The 18,706-nt window shown below is 39.5% G+C and overlaps 1 protein-coding gene across 2 annotated transcripts in view; it reads right to left on the reverse strand.

The window, feature by feature from the left end:
• SPPL3 (signal peptide peptidase like 3) overlaps window positions 1–18,706 on the reverse strand; it is a 139,752-nt gene that overhangs the window by 17,871 nt on the left and 103,175 nt on the right. Inside the window, exons 3-7 of one of the 2 annotated variants that reach the window (XM_054528331.2) lie at window positions 17,033–17,198; window positions 10,055–10,143; window positions 2,977–3,096; window positions 2,175–2,253; window positions 1,101–1,213 (exon numbers count right to left, since the gene is read on the reverse strand). In XM_054528331.2, coding sequence (XP_054384306.1) covers window positions 1,101–1,213; window positions 2,175–2,253; window positions 2,977–3,096; window positions 10,055–10,133 — 391 coding nt within the window. In that variant the 5' untranslated portion in view covers window positions 10,134–10,143; window positions 17,033–17,198. The remainder of the gene's footprint in view (window positions 1–1,100; window positions 1,214–2,174; window positions 2,254–2,976; window positions 3,097–10,054; window positions 10,144–17,032; window positions 17,199–18,706) is intronic. The other variant, XM_024257214.3, reaches the window with a different exon arrangement.

Here is an 18,706-nt window from a genome sequence, read left to right on the forward strand (position 1 = left end):
ACAATCTAATCCCATTTCCTTATTGTTACTTTTTTTTTTTTGAGACAGAGTCTCGCTCTGTTGCCCAGGCTGGAGTGCAGTGGCTCGATCTTGGCTCACTGCAAGCTCCGCCTCCCGGGTTCACACCTCCCGAGTTCTCCTGCCTCAGCCTCCCGAGTAGCTGGGACTACAGGTGCCTGCCACCACTCCCAGCTAATTTTTTGTATTTTTAGTAGAGACAGGGTCTCACCATTTTAACCAGGATGGTCTTGATCTCCTGACCTCGTGATCCGCCTGCCTCAACCTCCCATTACAGGCATGAACCACCACGCCCGGCCCTTATTGTTACTTTTTAAAGAGACAGGGTCTCACTCTGTTGCTGAGGCTGGAGTGCAGTAGCATGATCATAGCTCTCTGTAATCTTGAACTCTTGGGCTCAAGGGATCCTCCCACCTCAGCCTCCCAAGTAGCTGGAACCACAGGTGCACCATGCCCAGATGATTTTTATTTTTGTAGAAATGGGATCTTGCTATGTTGTCCAGACTGGTCTTGAACTCTTGGTCTCAAGTGATCCTCCTGCCTCAGCCTCCCAATGTGCTGGGATTACAGGCATGAGCCATTGTGCCAAGCCTCCATTTATATAAGAAAGCATAGTCTGCACAAAAACTTGTACATTAATATTCAAAGAAGCATCATTCATAATAGCCTAAAACGTGGAAACAACTGGTAAACGAATAAATAAAATTAGTGTATCCATACAATGGAACAGTATTCAGCCATAAAAAGGAAGTGCTGATACAGGTTACAACATGGGCGAACCTTGAAAACATGCTAAGTGAAACAAGTCAGACACAAAAGGCCACATAATGTATGATTCCATTTATGGAAAATGTCCAGAATGGAGAAATCCATAGAAACAGAAAGTAGAGACTAGCGGATACCTGGGGCTGGGGTGGGGTGGTGGGTAAGGGGAATGACCGCTCATTGGTTTTGGCGGGGGTGGCTGTGAAAATGCTCTAAAAGTTTATTGTAGTGATGGTTGTACAGCTCTGTGAATATCCTAAAGTATCTATAAAACTCTATAAAGTAAAATTACAATTTGTCACAAATTAGTCACTCACCATCCATGAGAAGCCAATGGCCAGTGAGAACCCAGATGAGGACGAGCATGACAGACAGAGAGAATGACAGCAACTCAGCAGCAGTGAAACGTCCACAGCAACCAAAGGAAATCCTGGAAAACACACAACACTTATTGGACAGTGGTCACACTATGCAGTAACCAAATTCTCCTTTGGTATTTCATGATCAGAGTTCATGATGGCTGGATTAGAATAGCAGATAATACCAAGATAGCTGGAAATCCAAAATACCCAATCCTTTTTTGGAGAAACTTATGGAAAGCTAACAGGAATATACTTCTGCACCAACTGATAATGTCTTTTTGGGACCAATTATCAACATGGGCATTTAGAAGTTTGAAGTGACAATATCGACCTCTGGAAAAGCTAGTAAGTATGGAGGAAATTCTATTCTTATGAGGAAAACAAAATGAAGAAATGCCAACAATTCAACTCATTTACCAAAGATGGTATCACTCTATTTAGAAGATTGTAAATCTTTTGGTTATCACTAATTCCTGCGAACATCAGCTGCCACCAGTGACTGGTTTCCTAAGTGCGTTCAGCATCTCCATTAGCACAGAATTTTGTTTCCGTGCAGCAATGACTTTCAGAGTTAAGGTGTGAACACTAGGATTAAACGCAAGTAGGTAGCATATCTAGGCCACCGAAGACCAAAGGCAAAGAATAACGTTTGAGTTCAACCACTATTCTCATATTTCATCAACTCACAGTAAAGGAATAAAAGCACCGTTTCAAAAGAAAACTGCTCATCTTTCAATGATCTAAGTAGGAAGCACATTACAATGACTCAGACTTCCTAAGTTTTGTTTGTATTTCCTCTGACATGAGAAGGTACAAAAGGAAGTACCAGCTTCTGGCTTTAAAGATCAAATGTCTCACTTCCCGGTCTTCTGGCATTTCTGTGCTCCAGCCAATACCAGAAATTGAGAATCCTAATAATGCTATCAAATATGACAAATACGAGAAATTGAGAATCCTAATAATGCTATCAAATATGACAGAAAAATATATACAAGTTTATAATTTAAGAGGAAAGTCCCAAGTCCTTACTTGTTCTGAGGTGAGCAGGGTCTTGTTAAATACTGGCACATCGGGAGGAGAAGAAAAGCAAAAGCTATCGTTGCAAGAACTAGAGAAAGAAAAGGTATAATTTTTTTAAACAACTGTAAGAAAAATGGCATGACTTACAGAAACTTCATTCCCCCAAACACTAGACAAGTGGGTATGGTTAATTGACTAGAGAAGAAAAATGTCATCCTTTAATACTGCACAAAAAATCTCTTCATTATTAAAAAAAAGTACCTGATTTGAAGTAGGGGAAAGCATAGGTAAGTTTTCTAAAAGATAAACAGCAGGCCAGGGGATGACCTCCTAACAAGTCTTGTAGCATTTTGCTGATTTTTTTTTTTACATTTCCATCAATGCTTAGCTTGAAAACACATCAAAGAGCTGACAGTCCAATCACTTTGATTAGCTATCCATGTTTCTACCTGCAAGAACGTGGGTAGAGGCTGACAATGGCCTCTATGCCAAGCTCAACCTTCTGGTAATCTAGAAAAAGTGCCACAGCCAAATCACAGCAATACTGCTCTGGTGTCATAGAATTCCTGCACTTTCACGTCTCCAGCCTTTCTTTCAGATTGTGTGGGCAGGTCTCAACAGATGACGTGGATCAAGCAGTTCAAGGAGGAGTTGGGGAAGGGCGGCATGGTTGAGACAGAGAAGGCGAAGCCAAGATGTATAAGGAAAAACTTACATGACATGGTATATAAATCTTAATTTTTGAACAATGATAAAGGTGAAAAATTTTTCTTTTAGTATGTTAAGACTAGACAGAGAAACTCATATTTACCTGCTGTACATATTGTAAAAACTACTTGAACTGAGTCAAAGAAGAAGAACATTACTAAAAGAGAGACAGATGCTCCAATTGGAAGGAACAGAGCCTGGGTAGAGTCAATTGTTTGGATGCCTGAAAGAGAAAAACAGACAGATTAATAACTTATTATGCACCAGGCACTGTGCCTATGCACTTAATATACATTAACTTGCAAAAATGCAGACAGTTCTACGGATTATATGTAGGGCATGGATTATCCAGGCCCTACGAGTCTTTCTTTCCCAACGAGATTATGAGCTCCTTGTTCTCTTCATGGTGCCTTTCATTACAGCAGACACTCAAGAATATCTGTTGAAGTGAACTACTACCTCCTGGTGTTAACCATCTGGATGACAGGATCCAAACCACCATTGAGAACATTAAGAGGTAGTAAAAACCCAGATTAGTCCATTTGGGTAAATCTGTGGTCTTGAATATAGGTTTGGTAAAAGAGGTGGTTTAAACCCATTGACTAAAAGGACTTCTCATCACCTATGGGTTTAAGGTACTCATTTTCACTCTTTCCCATTGTTCCTAATAGTTGAGAACTGACTTGGCTGACAGGGGGAGGAGGAGGACAAAAAGCCATAGCTGAAAACAGCAAGTCAGAAAAATTTTATTTGGCCAGATGTGGTAGCTCACACCTGTAATCCCAGGACCTTGGGAGGCTGAAGTGGAAGGATGGCTTGGGACCAGGAGTTCAAGACCAGCCTGGGCAACACAACGAGACCCCCGTTTCTATCTATTAATATTTACAAAAAAAAATTTTTTTTATTTTATGGGAACATTTTAAGGTACCAGAATAGGAGATGAATGGGGGAAAATAATCTCTTGGGCTAGAGTAGGATTGAGCACAAGGGTTCTCAATTCTTGGCTTCCCATTAGAGTTTTAAAAAAATTACAAAGCCCAGGTCCAATCCCAGACAAATTAAATGAAATCACAGGGGTTAGGCCCAACTAAAAACTCCTCACAAAACTATTTTACATCTAGGGTTGAGAACCATTAATAAGAGTAGTTTTGGTAGAGAAGGAAAACATGGCAAACTCTAATAACCACTGAATGAAAAAAAATTACCAGTTTTATCTTGTCTCACTTCCAAATTAACTCTACTGAGATGTCATAAAAGTGCACAAAAGGAATCAAAGAAATCTTCATATGATCTATAATACGAAATAATAGAAGAAAAAGGCTGGGTGTGGTGGCTCATGTCTGTAATCCCAGCTACTTGGGAGGCTGAAATGGGAAGATCACTTGAGCCCAGGAGTCTAAGGCAAAAAAAAAAAAAAAAAAAAAGGAAAAGTCTCTTCATTATATTAAGGCCACAAATAAAATATGTAACCAGGATAAACATAGCAAGACACAAAGGGTTGCAATGATCAACAAAATTTCTCTTAGGTATTTAAATTTGCCTGTCCCCAAAAGAGTTATTTAGGGTTTTTGATTGACTAAATCTATAAAACAAAATGCTTCTCAGGGACTAGGTGAAGTAATTCACTTAGGAATAGGACAATTCAATTTAGGAAAAGTGAACTATGTGTCATGACAAACAGAAATTATCTTGGAAGCAGTCTGTCCTGACCCTAGTCAAATCCATTCAGCTTGGCCCACGGATCACTTCGGGAAGTGTATCCATGAGACAAAACTCTATGAAATCTCTAACTAAATTTTACCTAAATAGTTTTTAAATGTAAGTGCTCTACTGTAGTTCAAAGAACTGCTAGAGGAAGCTACAGATTTTCAGTGCCTTTCACTACAGAAAATAATGGTTTCTCAGATAAATAACTTTATCATGGGAACAAAGCATCATGGAGTCTATAGACAGATTATACTGATTCAAAGTATGAACAGAAAATTAAATGGCTAGCTAGAATAAAGACTGTAGTGGTGAGGTATGTAAGAGATGCATTTGTTTATAATAAATGCTAAATTTTAAAAGTTCAGTCTGCAATTAAATGCAAAACTGAATACAAAGGACCTTTCTGGCATATTAGATAGAATGCACAGATTTTTTTTTTTTTTTTAAACCACAGATTTTTGAACCAGGAGGCAATGTCACAGGGCAAGTAAAGCGCCTTTAGTTCCTGACAATATGCTACCTAAAACAATGTCCATGACTTCAGTACTCCATTTCCTAAAGTTCTGGAGATAAAGGTCTTGAATGGGAAGGAGGTAATTAATTAGAAATTTTAGCCAAACTCCAGTAACTTAAAAACAAAGCAAAACTGAGCAAAGCAAAACAGAGTAGCCATAATTGGGAGGACATATGCAAGTGCAGTTGCATTATCTTTAAGGCAAAAATCAACATAGGAAATAGGCTTGGTAATGGAATTAAAAATTCTGTACAGTAACATCATTTTTAACATTCAATGAACATGGCTACAGGCTAAATGTATGTCTGGTATGGAATAGACACTAAGCAATAAACCAATAACTATTACGAAAATTACTGATTTTACACCTCCCTGTAAGAAGGATGCTTTTGACTATTTGCTGAACACTTATTATACGGTAAGCAACAGGAGGGATTAAAAGAAAGTCATTTCCAGATCTCATGAAGTTTACAATCTAAGCAAGGAGATTAAGATGTATACCTCTACTAAAGATGAGAATCCCAACTATAAATCTCCATCAATCTTTATAACTCAAATAAGTTATAACTGAAGTTTAGTAAAAGTCTTTAAGATGTCAGATAACTGGGCGGGGGTGTACATGGCTTCTTTTTAAAATTCCACTTAATACTAAATGAAGGACTGATGTGCCACGGGAAAATAAATTTCTATATTGGCTTCTTGGGGGCAGATACAGAAGTCAGAACAAGGTCACGGGAAATCAAGAGGACCTGGAGGGAACTCTTGCCCTCCACCCTCACTCCTGTCACTTTCGTTCTAACCTTTTTTATGGTGAAGCATCACATCCCGAAAAGCACAAAAATGTAGAGTTCAGTGAATTATTACATATTGAATACCACTCAAGTCAAGAAACAAACCAACCCCAGAAATCTTCCTTTGTGTCCCTCTCAATCACTACTCTCTCTCTCTCATTCTCCTGAAGGGAACCACTATCCTGACTTTTATGACACATGTTTTCCACCCAAGCATGCATCCTTAAATACTATTTTGCCTGTTTCCTAAATTTTATATACATTGAGTTATGTAGTTTTCTTTTGTGTCTGGCTTCTTTCACTCAACGTTATTTGGGAGAATTATCCGTGCTGTTTTATGTAGCTATAGCAGTTCACTTGTTTTCACTGTATGAATACAGTAAAATTTATTTATCTATTCTATGGTTGACATTTGGGTTGTTTCCAATTTTTTGGTTATTACAAATGCTGCTGCTCTAGGCACTCTTGCACATGACTTGATGCACATGTATTTGTTGGATATATAACTAGGAGTGACACTGCTGGGTCCAAGGGTGTTTATACTGTCACCTTTAGTAGGTAACGTCAAACTGCCTTCCAAAGTGACTGTGCTAATGCATGCTCTCCAATAATGCAAGAGGGTTCTTTGTTGTTGCCGTGCATCCTCATCAACACTGGGAATGGTCAAGGTTTTTAATTTTAGCTATTCTGGTGGTGGGCATGTAGCGCTTTTTCATTACTAATGCATGCTCTCCAATAACGCAAGAGGGTTCTTTGTTGTTGCTGTGCATCCTCATCAACACTGGGAACGGTCAAGGTTTTTAATTTTAGCTATTCTGGTGGTGGGCATGTAGCGCTTTTTCATTACTGTCTTCACTTTTTCACTTTTACTTTTCTGCTTTCTAATGAGTTGAGTGCCATAGTTCCTGGCAGGCCTGATCAACTCTTCCTCTTCTGTGTTTCGAGTTGCCCAGATAGGTGGAACATTATTATAATCTGAAGTAATAATTACCCAGTCTTTTGGTCAAATACCCTAGGGCACCCTGCAGTGAGAAACTTTCAATTACAAACTGATTTCTCCATTTTTAAGTTCTGATTTTTTGGGGCATGAGTCACACGGCCCATCTAACCCTCTGTCGAGTCTCACTTAATGCTTCTCCTTCTTCTAGCTCCTATTATACTCAAGGACAGTCGAATCATTTCTGACATACTCAAAGCATGTAATCATAAGAGTAACCGTTCACCCATGTACCCCACCAATGACGCTGGCTACACTTAACAACTTTTCCTACTCTCCTGTCTCTTTACAAATTCCTTGTTTCTTATTATTTTGGGAGTGGGCAGCTACAATCTTTTAAAAACTTCTATCTGATTACTGTCTCCTTCAATCAGTCTGAAACACTCCTGACAAAATCTTAACACTAAATTTATACTTTCTTTTTCTTAAAACCTTCTCCCCAGTTGGTTCCACATTGTTAATCATCCAGGACTTCCATCTCCTTAGCACCTACACCTCTCTGTTTCTCTGTTCATCTTTCTGGCTATTATTTCTTTGATTCTTGATAAATGCATCCTGTTTTCCATGTCATCCTTTCAATCTATAATAATTTTATATTCCATAATAAAGTACTGGTCGGCCATCTTTGTAATGGCTTCTTCATTATGTTCTTCTTTGAGGAAGTGAATTTTGCAGTCTATGCTAATCTGTCCTTATCCCATTGGTATCCACTGCTCAGAGCAGGCACTGAAGAAATGTTGTCAAGGATAATTTAATACAACATAGCAGGCAGAGTTAAGAAAGACCATTTAGGCTGGGTGCAGTGGCTCATGCCTATAATCCCAGCACTTTGGAAGGCCAAGGCTGGAGGATCACTTGAGGTCAGGAGTTCAAGACCAGCCAGGGCAACATGGTGAAACCCCATCTCTACTGAAAATACAAAAATTAGCCAGGTGTGGTGGTGGGTGCCTGTAATCCCAGCTACTCAGGAGGTGGAGGCAGGAGAACCACTTGAGCCCGGGAGGCGGAGGCTGCAGTCAGCAGAGATTGCACCTCTGCACTCCAGCCTGGGTGACAGAGTGAGACTCTGTCTCGAAAAAACAAAAGAAGAAAGAAAAAAAAAAAAAAAAGAAAAAGAGCATTTAAAAAAGAAGTATTCTAGCACTCTTTAGACTGTGCTTCATGAACAAAAAATAAAAAAGCTTATGTTGGCTGGGTGCGGTGGCTCATGCCTATAATCCCAGCACTTTGGGAGGCCGAAGTGGGTGGATCACTTGAGATCAGGAGTTTGAGACCAACCTGGCCAACAGTGCGAAACCCCATCTCTACTAAAAATACAAAAATTAGCCAGGCATGGTGGCGAGCGCCTGTAATCCCAGCTACTCGGGGGCTGAGGCTGAAGAATTGCCTGAACCCAGGTGACAGAGGTTGTAGTGAGCCGAGATCACGTCACTGCACTCCAGCCTGAATGACAGAGCAAGACTCCGTCTCAAAAAAAAAAAAAAAAAAAAAAGAGCTATATTACCAGGTAACTTCTTTCCACTGTACGGACTGACACAACCATTTCTTGTTTTTGAGGTAAACTTAGACATAATAATATAGGTAGATTTCTTTTAGTTTCTGTGATGCAATGTACAGTAGATTTATAATTTGGTTTAAGAACAACACTTGCATATGTGCTACATAATACAGGACTTTTAAAAAGAGTTTCAGGAGTATAAACTGATTTGGCTTAAAATGTTGACAGAAGGTAAGCTGCTATGTAATAATTTAATCTAAAAATCAGATTTTGCACCAGATTTTACGTGGTTCCTTGCACTGGTAATAACTACTGGTATGGAATTTTATATCATACAAGGATCCCAGTCATAAATTTAAGAAAAGACTCATTATATTTAAATGATTCTACTTACCGTCTTTATCATGCCCAGTTTGGCACTGCCAGGGACAATGAAACCCATGTGACTGGGCCTGTGCCCGGTGAAAACTGGGCAAATACAACTAGGTTGACAGTGCACTATAATAACTGGAGAAGCTAAGATACATAATAAGTGATCTCTTTTCAATTTAACATCCATGGTCCTCCAATCAATATTTGATCTACCTTTTTATTAGATCTCTAGCATTTCCTCTCTCTTAGGTGGCGACCCTACCCTGTTCTATAGGTCGTGATCTCTGTGCCTGTTATTATATGCTCCCCTAACCTGAAATGACGACTTCTCCACCAATCCACACTCACTAAGTCAAACCCACCTTCTCTTGTTAAAGAAACCTTATCTGACCCATTGCTGCTCACCTGACTTGCCCGTCTCTTTATGCTCTTTCTACATGGATGTCAAAATGATTTCATCTGTAGAACTTCCTCTGATAATAGCTGTATGTTCAGAGGGATTCTGAGGCTATGGTGAGGGTCACTGAAAAAAGCTACTTGCCCCATACATAGGAGGTGAAGAGGTATTTGCCCTCTCTATCTTGGCACTTTTTTTTTTTTTTGAGACGGAGTTTCGCTCTTGTTGCCCAGGCTGGAGTGCAATGGCACGATCTCGGCTCACTGCAACCTCTGCCTCCTGGGTTCAAGCGATTCTCCTGCCTCAGGAGTAAGCGATACTCAGCCTCAGGAGTAGCTGGAATTAGAGGCATGCGCCACCACACCGGGCTAATTTTGTATTTTTAGTAGACAGGGTTTCTCCATGTTGGTCAGGCTGATCTTGAACTCCCAACCTCAAGTGATCTGCCTACCTTGGCCTCCCAAAGTGCTGGGATTACAGGCGTGAGACACTGTGCCTGGATATCTTGGCACTTCTTAAAAAACATCTTGACAAGAATTTCTCTTGTACTTTTGCATCTTTCAAAAGATCTAACGGAATGTTGAGTACATGGCAGATCTCAATATAAATGTATTAATATTATCAAATCAAGTCACTTCAAATTCAGATCTTTCCATAAGCATCAAACACATCAAACATTTTTATTAATGCTATTGAGGTACAATTACATACCGTAAAATTCACTCATTTTAAGTATAATTCAATGTTTTTTATACCAATCATAAATCCTTGAACCCAGTAAATTATTAACTGGAGGTATAGAAATAGCCAAATTAAGAAAACTATGTTTTCTTAACAACAAATTTAATTTAAAACAAATTAAGAAAACTATATGTACAGAAGTTAATTGACATAAAATATCTTACTATTATTGGTGCTGTTGCCATTGAAAGACCCAGAAGAACTATTACTGTCTTTCTCCTTATCTTGATTTTCAAAGTCCATATTAAGGGACCTGTGGAAAAAAAATTTGTAGTTAAGTTGTAGTTTTGCTTACGAAAAAAGGTCCGAAAAGTCATAATGTGACAATATTTTTAAATGCCAAGGAATTAGGAAAGTAGGTCTCTTTTGAACAACTCTGAAAAATAGCTCGTCACATTTTAAAAAACAATCTTCAGTCCTTCCAATGTGTCAGTTCAAGAGTTTTCCTGACTGCAGATGAAAGCATCCCAATGCAGCTGAATCTTCCACTCCTATCTCTGAGCATATCATATCCTTAATTACTTCCTTATGATAAAAACCTAGAAGGAGAAATGTCAAAGGGCAAGCACATTTTGAGACTTTTACCTACCACACAACTGTTTGCAAAAAGGCTGCATCAATTTACTCTCTTAGCAGTGTATGAGAGCACTCATTTCCCTATACCCTGTCAGCTGTGATTCAACAACAAAAAAAATTTGAGTGTCTTCTATATCTGGAACTGTTCTAGGTACTAGAGGGACAATAAATAGCAAACACAAGACTGGATTTTATATTCAAGCGGGGAGACATAATAGACCAGAAAAGTAAGTTCAATACACAGTGTGTTCATGGCAGGTGCTAAGGAGGAAAAGTAGGAAATGCAGGGGTTAGGGTTTGAAATTTAGACAGGATGGACAGGAAGGCCTCACTGACAGTGACTTCAGAGTCAAGACCTGAAGGAAGTAGTCACTGTCAATCTGGGGAACTAAAAATGGCATGTCACTTTGATTTAGAATTCTTTAACCAGTGAATAATGTTGTATACAAAAGCTTGCTCATTTATTTCTTTTTTTTGTGAACTATCTGTCCAAGTTCTTAGCTAATTTCCTACTAGTATTTTCCTGTAAAGAAGGTGTTTGTGGGTGCAGTGGCTCACGCCTGTAATCCCAGCACTTTGGGAGCCCCAGGTGGGCGGATCACATGGTCAGAAGATCGAGACCATCCTGGCCAACATGGTGAAACCCCATCTCTACTAAAAATACAAAAATTAGCTGGGCGTGGTGGTGTGTGCCTGTAGTTCCAGCCACTTGGGAGGCTGAGGCAGGAGAACTGCTTGACCCCAGGAGGCAGAGGTTGCAGTCAGCCAAGATTGCGCCACTGCACTCTGGCCTGGGAACAGAGTGAGACTGTCTCAAGAAAAGTTTTTCTTTTGCAAAAGAACTTTCCGTTATGAAGGTCTTTATCTGCACTGACAAGTGCTGTGGACATTAGCCACATCATGTGATCACTGAAATGTGGCTGGTAGGACAGAGGAACTGACTTCTAAAACTATACAACTTTTAGATAAAAACACATGGTAAATCTCTGTGACCTTGGATTTGGAGTAGATTCTTAGATATGATGCCAAAAACACGAGTAAAAAGCAGAGAAAAACTTAAAAAACTTATGTGCTTCAAAGGACACTAACAAAAAGGTCAAAAGACAACCCACAGGATGGGAGAAAATCTTTGCAAATCATGTATCTGATAAGGGACTTGTGTCTAGGATATATAAAGAACTTTTACACCTCAATAATAAAAAAGACAACCTGATTTTAAAATGAACAAAGGATCTGAAGAGACATTTCTTCAAAGAAGATACACAAATAGCCAATGAGCCCATGAGAAGATGTTCAACACTGTTAGTCATCAGGGAAATACAAGTCAAAACCACGAGAAACTGGCTGGAAGCGGTGGCTCACGCCTGGAATCGCAGCACTTTGAGAGGCTGAGGCAAGAGGATCACTCGAGACCCATGTTGGCAACACAGTGAGACCTTGTCTCTAAAATAAAAGAATTAGCTGGGTGTGGTGGCATGTGCCTACAGTCTCAGCTACTCGGGAGGCTGAGGTAGGAGATCACTTGAGCCCAGGAGGTCAAGGCTGATGGCACCACTGCACTCCAGCCGAGCAACAAGGTGAGACACTGTCTCCTCAAAACAAAACCACCACCATGAGAAACCACTTCACACATAGCAGGATGGCTATAATGAAAAAGTCAGATAACTAAGTGTTGGCAAGGACACAAGGATGTAAAACTGGAACCTTCATACACTACTAGTGGGAATGTGAACTGGTGCAGACACTTTGGAAAACAGAATCTAACCATGTTGACACCCTGACCTGAGAATTCCAATCTCCAGAGCTCTGAAAAAATAAATTTGTTGTTTAAGCCACCCAGTCTATGGGTATTTCATGGCAGCCTGGGCTAATGCAGATCAGATTTCATACCTGAATCCTTTTAAATGTATTGAGATTTGTTTCATGTCCCCATATATGGTCTGCATTAGTAAATATTCCACATACACTTGAGAAGAGTATGTGTTCTGTTGTTGGATGGAACATTCTATAAATGTCAATTAGGTCAAATTGATTAAGAGTATTGTTGAAATCCACTGTATCTTTGCTGATTTTCTGCCTACATATTCTATCAGTTATTGAGAGTGGTACTGAAATCTTCAGCTATATTTGTGAATTTATTTCTCCTTGGAGTTCTCTCAGTTTTTGCTTCATGTATTTTGAAGATCTTTTATTAGATACATAAACATTTATCATTGTTGTGTTCTCTTGCTTAATTGACCCCTTTGTCATTACAAAATAACCTTCTTGTCTGTGGTAGTATTCTTTACTCTGAAAGCTGCTTTGTCTTATATAATTACAGCCATTCCAGCTTTCTGTAGATGAGTATAAGCAGCATATCTTTTCCCAACCTTTTACTTTTAACATTTTTTTTTTTAATCCTAACCACTAGACAACAGGGATTAACCTTTTTTGGCTTTATTTTTGTAGTGTGCTTCTTGTAAGCAGCATATATTTGGGTCTTGCTTTTTTATTCAATTTCACAATTGCTGTTTTATTTTTATTTTTATTTTTTTGAGACAGAGTCTCAATCTGTCACCCAGGCTGGAGTGCAACAGTGTCGTATTGGCTCACTGCAACCTCTGCCTCCCAGGTTCAAGCAATTCTCCTACCTCAGCCTCCCGAGTAGCTGGGACTACAGGTGCATGCCACCACACCCCGCTAACTTTTGTATTTTTAGTAGAGACGGGGTTTCACTATGTTGGCCAGGCTGGTCTTGAACTCCTGACCTCATGATCTGCCTGCCTTGGCCTCCCAAAATGCTGGGATTACAGGCATGAGCCACCGCACCTGGACAATTGCTGTTTTAAAGAGGTGTGTAGACCAATTTCATTGAATGTGATCAGTGATACAATTAAGTTTGAGACTAACATCTTACTATTTGTATCCTACTTGTCCTATTTTATTTCCCCTTAACCTGACTTTGTTTGGATTAATATAGCATTTTTTATGATCCAATTTGATCTCCTTTGTTGTCCTATAAGCTATAACTCTTTGCTCTTTAATTTTAATGGCTGCTGGAGGGTTTATAGTGTACATCTTTAACACAGTCTACCTTCCGGTTATATTGTAACATTCATGTATAGTATAAACACCTTACAACAGTTTATACTTATTTCCCTCCCTCAATCTTTGTGCTACTGTGGCCATGCATTTAACTCTTACATGTTCTCTTATAAACCTCACAATATATTATGTTTGTTTATGTCGTCAATTATCACTCATTCATTCATCTCACTATGTTGCCCAGGCTGGTCTCAAACATCTGGGCTTGAGCAATCAATCCTTCTGCTTCAACCTGCCAAGTAGCTGGGATTACAGGCACACACCACTGTGCCCAGCTCCAGTCAATTATCTTTTACACAACTGTAAATCAGAAAAAAACTTTTATTGATGCATGTTCATTTCTGGTGATCTTAACTCCCTTGTGTAAATACAGATTTACAGCTGGTACCATTTTCATTCTGCTCAAAAGACTTCCTTTAACATTTTTTAGTGTAAGACAGCTGGTGATGAGATTAATTCTTTCAGGTAGTGTATGGTACGTCAGAAAACATCTTTACTTTGCCTTCATTTTTAAAAGATATTTTTGCCATAGAATTTTACAGTGACAGTTTTTTCTTCCTGTACTTTAAAGCTACCATTACATTGACTTTTCACTTGTATTTTCAAATCTGACATCACCCTCATCTTTTCTCTTCTGTACCTGACATGCTTTTTTTGCCCCCTTTGGCAGCCTTGGGGATTCTCTTTTACCACTCATTTTGAGCTACTGATTATGTGTCTTGATGTAGTTTTCTTCATGTTTTTTGTGCTTGGAGTTCATTAAGCTTTTGAATCTGCAGATTATAATTATCATCAAATTTAGAAAAAACTTGGCCATTATTTCTCCATGTATTATTCTGTCCCTCCCTTTTTTCTCCTCTTTCAGGGACTCCATTACCCATATAGTAGGCCACTGGAGGTTTCTCTCTAATGTTCAATGATAGCTCCATTATGCTCTTTTCATGTTTAAAAAAATTATTCTTTTCTGTACTTCATTTTGGATTAATTTCTATTGCTGTGCCTTCAAGTTCACTAATCTTTTCTTCTGCAGTTTCTAATTGCTGTTAATCCATTCCAGTGTATTTTTCATCTCAGACACTGTTGTCTTCATTTCTGAAAGTTTGATTTGGTTCTTCTTTATAATCTCCATGTTGGCCAGGCACAGTGGTTCACGACTGTAATCCCAGGAGTTTGAAACCAGCCTGGCCAACATGGTGAAACCCTGTCTCTACTGAAAATACAAAAATTAGCTGGGCATGGTGGTGCAAACCTATAGTCCCAGCTACTTGGGAGGCCGAGGCAGGAGAATCGCTTGAATCCGGAAGGCAGAGGTTGCAGTGAGCTGAGATCACGCCGCTGCACTCCAGCCTGGATGACAGAGCAACTCCGTCTCAAAAAATAAAATAAAAATAATCTCCATGTATCTATCTAACTTTTTGTATATATGGAATACAATTATATCTGTTTTGATGTACTTTGCTCATGCTAACATCTGTGTCTGTTCTGGGTCAGTTTTGATTGATTATTTTCCTCATCCTGGGTCATGTGTTCCTTCTTTTTTGCCTGTCTGGTCATCTCTGCATGTATGCTAGACATTGTGAATTTTACCTTAAATATTTTTTATTCCTATTAATTTTGAGCTTTGATCAGGGATGCTGTTAGATACCTGGCTTTATTTTTGTTTCCATGATTTATTAGGTGGGTCTGAAGCAGTGCTCAGTCTAGGGTAATTATTCTCTATCATTGAGGCAAGATCTGAGTACTCTATCCAATGCCAAATGAATTGTAAGTTTTTCCAATCAGGCTTTTGGAAACAGGTACTCTCCCTTCTAATCCTTTCACATTATTCTTTCCTCCACCTTAGGTGATTTCCACATATGCATACACTAAATACTGTGGTGAGGCTGGGTGCGGTGGTTCACGCCTGTAATCCCAGCACTTTGAGAGGCCAAGGCAGGCAAATCACAAGGTCAGGAGTTCGAGACCAGCCTGGCCAACATGGTGAAACCCCGTCTCTACTAAAAACACAAAAATTAGCCAGGCATGGTGGTGGGTGCCTGTAATCCCAGCTACCCGGGAGGCTGAGGCAGGAGAATTTCTTGAACCCGGGAGGCAGAGGTTGCAGTGAGCCAAGATTGTGCCACTGCACTCCAGCCTGGGCAACACAGTGAGACTCCATCTCAAAACAAACAAACAACAAACAAAAAAACTGGGATGAATGTTCAAGGATTCTGTGTAGATCTCTGGGTTTTTTCATTTTGCAGCTCTCTTTTCTTTTGTACTCTGTTCTATTAACTCTAGCTGCCTCTAGCCGTCTCTTTGGACTCTTAGTTCCATCTCTTCAACTTAAGAAATCTTTCTCTCTGCACCATGAGTGGAAACTATCTTAAGATAGTTTGACAGGAAAGTAAGTATGATGGGAAAACTATTCCTCAACTCTCAGGAATACAGTCCTTTGTTGTCTGACGAAAAATATCTTGAAAACTGCTGTGTTATGAGGGTTTACATGTTTTTTATTGTTTTTAAAGTTGTTTCATGTGGGATGGTAATTCAGTCTCTGTTTCTCTATCTTGGCTGGAAGTACAAGTGGCTCTAGGTAGTTCTTTTAAATAGGTCCTGAACTGGGCAGATGTTTAAGTGAAGGAAAAGGCCTTTTAAAATTTCTTGTTCATGTCCCCGGGGGTACCGAAACATTGATGAATTTTATCCCTTTCTTTAGGAAACCAGAGGATCCTATCCTATAATGAAGAGGTAGGTCGTAATCCTTCCTGGAAGAAACTTAACCAAATGACTGGGCTCAGGTCACACTGACAATGATCTTAACTTCGTAGTTTCCCACCTCTATGACTCAAAATTTCTTACTGGATTTGAAAGACTTGCCCCTCTACTAAGCCTGACTCTAGCTGCCACTCTTGTTTCCTGTACTTTCATTCACTAAAACTCCCTTCTCTGTTACTGGTACCAAGGAAGGCTCAATTAGAATGGGAGGTCTGGGGAGGATAATCCATGGAGTAGACACTGGTTAGTTACATGTCACCCTATTCTCATATAAATCTGGCCAATGAACTGTTTAGCAAACTGTTCCACTGGAGGGCAGCCCCAATGGGTGACAGTTCCCTAGCAGCCCCAATGGGTGACAGTTCCCTAGCAGGACCAAAACACAATGACTTTCAGATGTGGTGGCCTCCCTGAAACATGGTTAAGACTCCTCTTCTGAAATATGGTCAGGTGTCTGACGTGTTGGCTTTCCTGGGGGGTTTTTAATTTTAAAAAAGCCTTGGATTTTAGAAGATTCATATATAGTATTTGAGACATACTTCTCCAGCCATCAGAGGAAGACACATTAGCAGAGATTAAAACGTACACTCACTGCTCATACCTCAGTCACCCTTAGAGGAATAGCTATGGCAACTGGCTCCTGAAAAACTTTTTCCTATTAATTTTAATTAGTTCCACAACAAACTAGATGTAATATTTTGCATATATTTCCCCTGCCAACGCACCTGTGGTAGTTTCTAGTACATGGTTTCACTTCTATGATCTTTTAAGCTTTAATTCATGTTTTCGCACAGCAGAGCTAACAAAGTGCAGGCAGCTAAACTCTAGGGTGGGTGATGCATTTAATGGAAACGTCTCTGGAGTCAATGGAACATGAAGACTTCTCCTTCCCTGTGGGCATGTTTTGGAAAGACACGTATTAATTTAAATTGAGTTTTTCAAATTCACTTATGAATGGAATAACAATAACTACGCTTGTTATATTCTACTTCTCAGAATCTGGTGACAGCAGGTTAAATTTGCAGGAATTTTTATCTACATCTCTACCCTTGGGGCTATACGGATTGCCAGCTTCTCTTACTTTTTCTGTTGGCATTATATCGCTATTCTGGATTGGAAGGTTGCCAGTCATCTCTTTGGTTTAACCCTAGGCACAGCCACTACGGAGCCTCTCCCATGAGACTGGGTTAGTGAGAATAGGTGCTGAGAACCCCCCGCGGGACAGGATGAAGGGTTATATAACTCAATTTCAATTTGTTATTAGTTGAGAACTATTTATAACTCCATCCTGGATGTTTTAAGGCAAGATTTCCCCCTTTTTTCAAATACAGCTGCTCCTTGACTTACAATGGAGTTATATCCCAATAAGCCCGGGTAAGCACAAAAATCTCAAGTTCAAAGTGCATTTAATATTCATACATCTAACCTACTGAGCATCATAGTTTAGCCCAGCCTACCTTAAACGTGCTCAGAACACGTACATTAGCCTGCAGTTGGGCAAAATCATCTAACACAAAAGCTTGTTTTGTAATAAAGTGCTGAATATTTCAAGTAACTTACTGAATACTGTACTGAGAGTGAAAAACAGAATGGTTGTATAGGTACTTGAAGTATGGTTTCTACTGAAATCACACTGCCTTTGTACCATCATGAAGTGGAAAAATCTTAAGTTGAACCATCATTAACTCAAACCATTGGTAAGCTGGGGACCTTCTGTAGCAGAAAGTAGTGGTCAACTTCAAACCAGTTTTAGCTGGTCCATTTTCTTAGCATCTAACTGACAAGAACTGCTGCAGGGACAGGAAAGCCTTAGGCAGGAATGAGGTACTATCAGATGGTGGGGGAGGGTGGAGGAGTGGTAAGGAGAGCAAGCATTCTTCTTAGTTCTCTGTGTAATTAGAAGACCTTGAATTTCTCGCTGCCTCAAATAAGCTTAGCTAAAACCAAGCCTTGTTTGGTTGTTAGAAGCAGACCATGGGTCACCACTGCACAAAACAGAAATGGGGCAAAATGAGTTAGTAGGGCCTTACCTATTAGCTCAAGCTGGGAAGATTCATATCTTCCAGCTTTATAAAACAAGATTAAAGGGCCTGGGCTTAGCAGATCCCATGCCACTATGACTGGGGTCCGGTAAAGTTACTCACACTGCACAGCTGACAGCAAACTTAAGCTGTTTAAATAAAGCCTTTGCAAAAGACTCTGCCTCCAAAGCTAGCTTATTTGGTAATTTATTAAGTGCATAGACATCAGATTACTAGGTTGGACCTACAACAGTTTGCTGCATCTTCACAGAAGACTACTCTTCATTCTCTTCCATCTTGACCTGCCTTCACAATCTTGTTATTGCTATACAGTAACATATAATATGATGTTAATATAATGTTATAAATATACATTCC

Source organism: Pongo abelii, chromosome 10 (genome assembly GCF_028885655.2).
Source record: "Pongo abelii isolate AG06213 chromosome 10, NHGRI_mPonAbe1-v2.0_pri, whole genome shotgun sequence".
Taxonomy (NCBI): Eukaryota; Metazoa; Chordata; class Mammalia; order Primates; family Hominidae; genus Pongo; species Pongo abelii.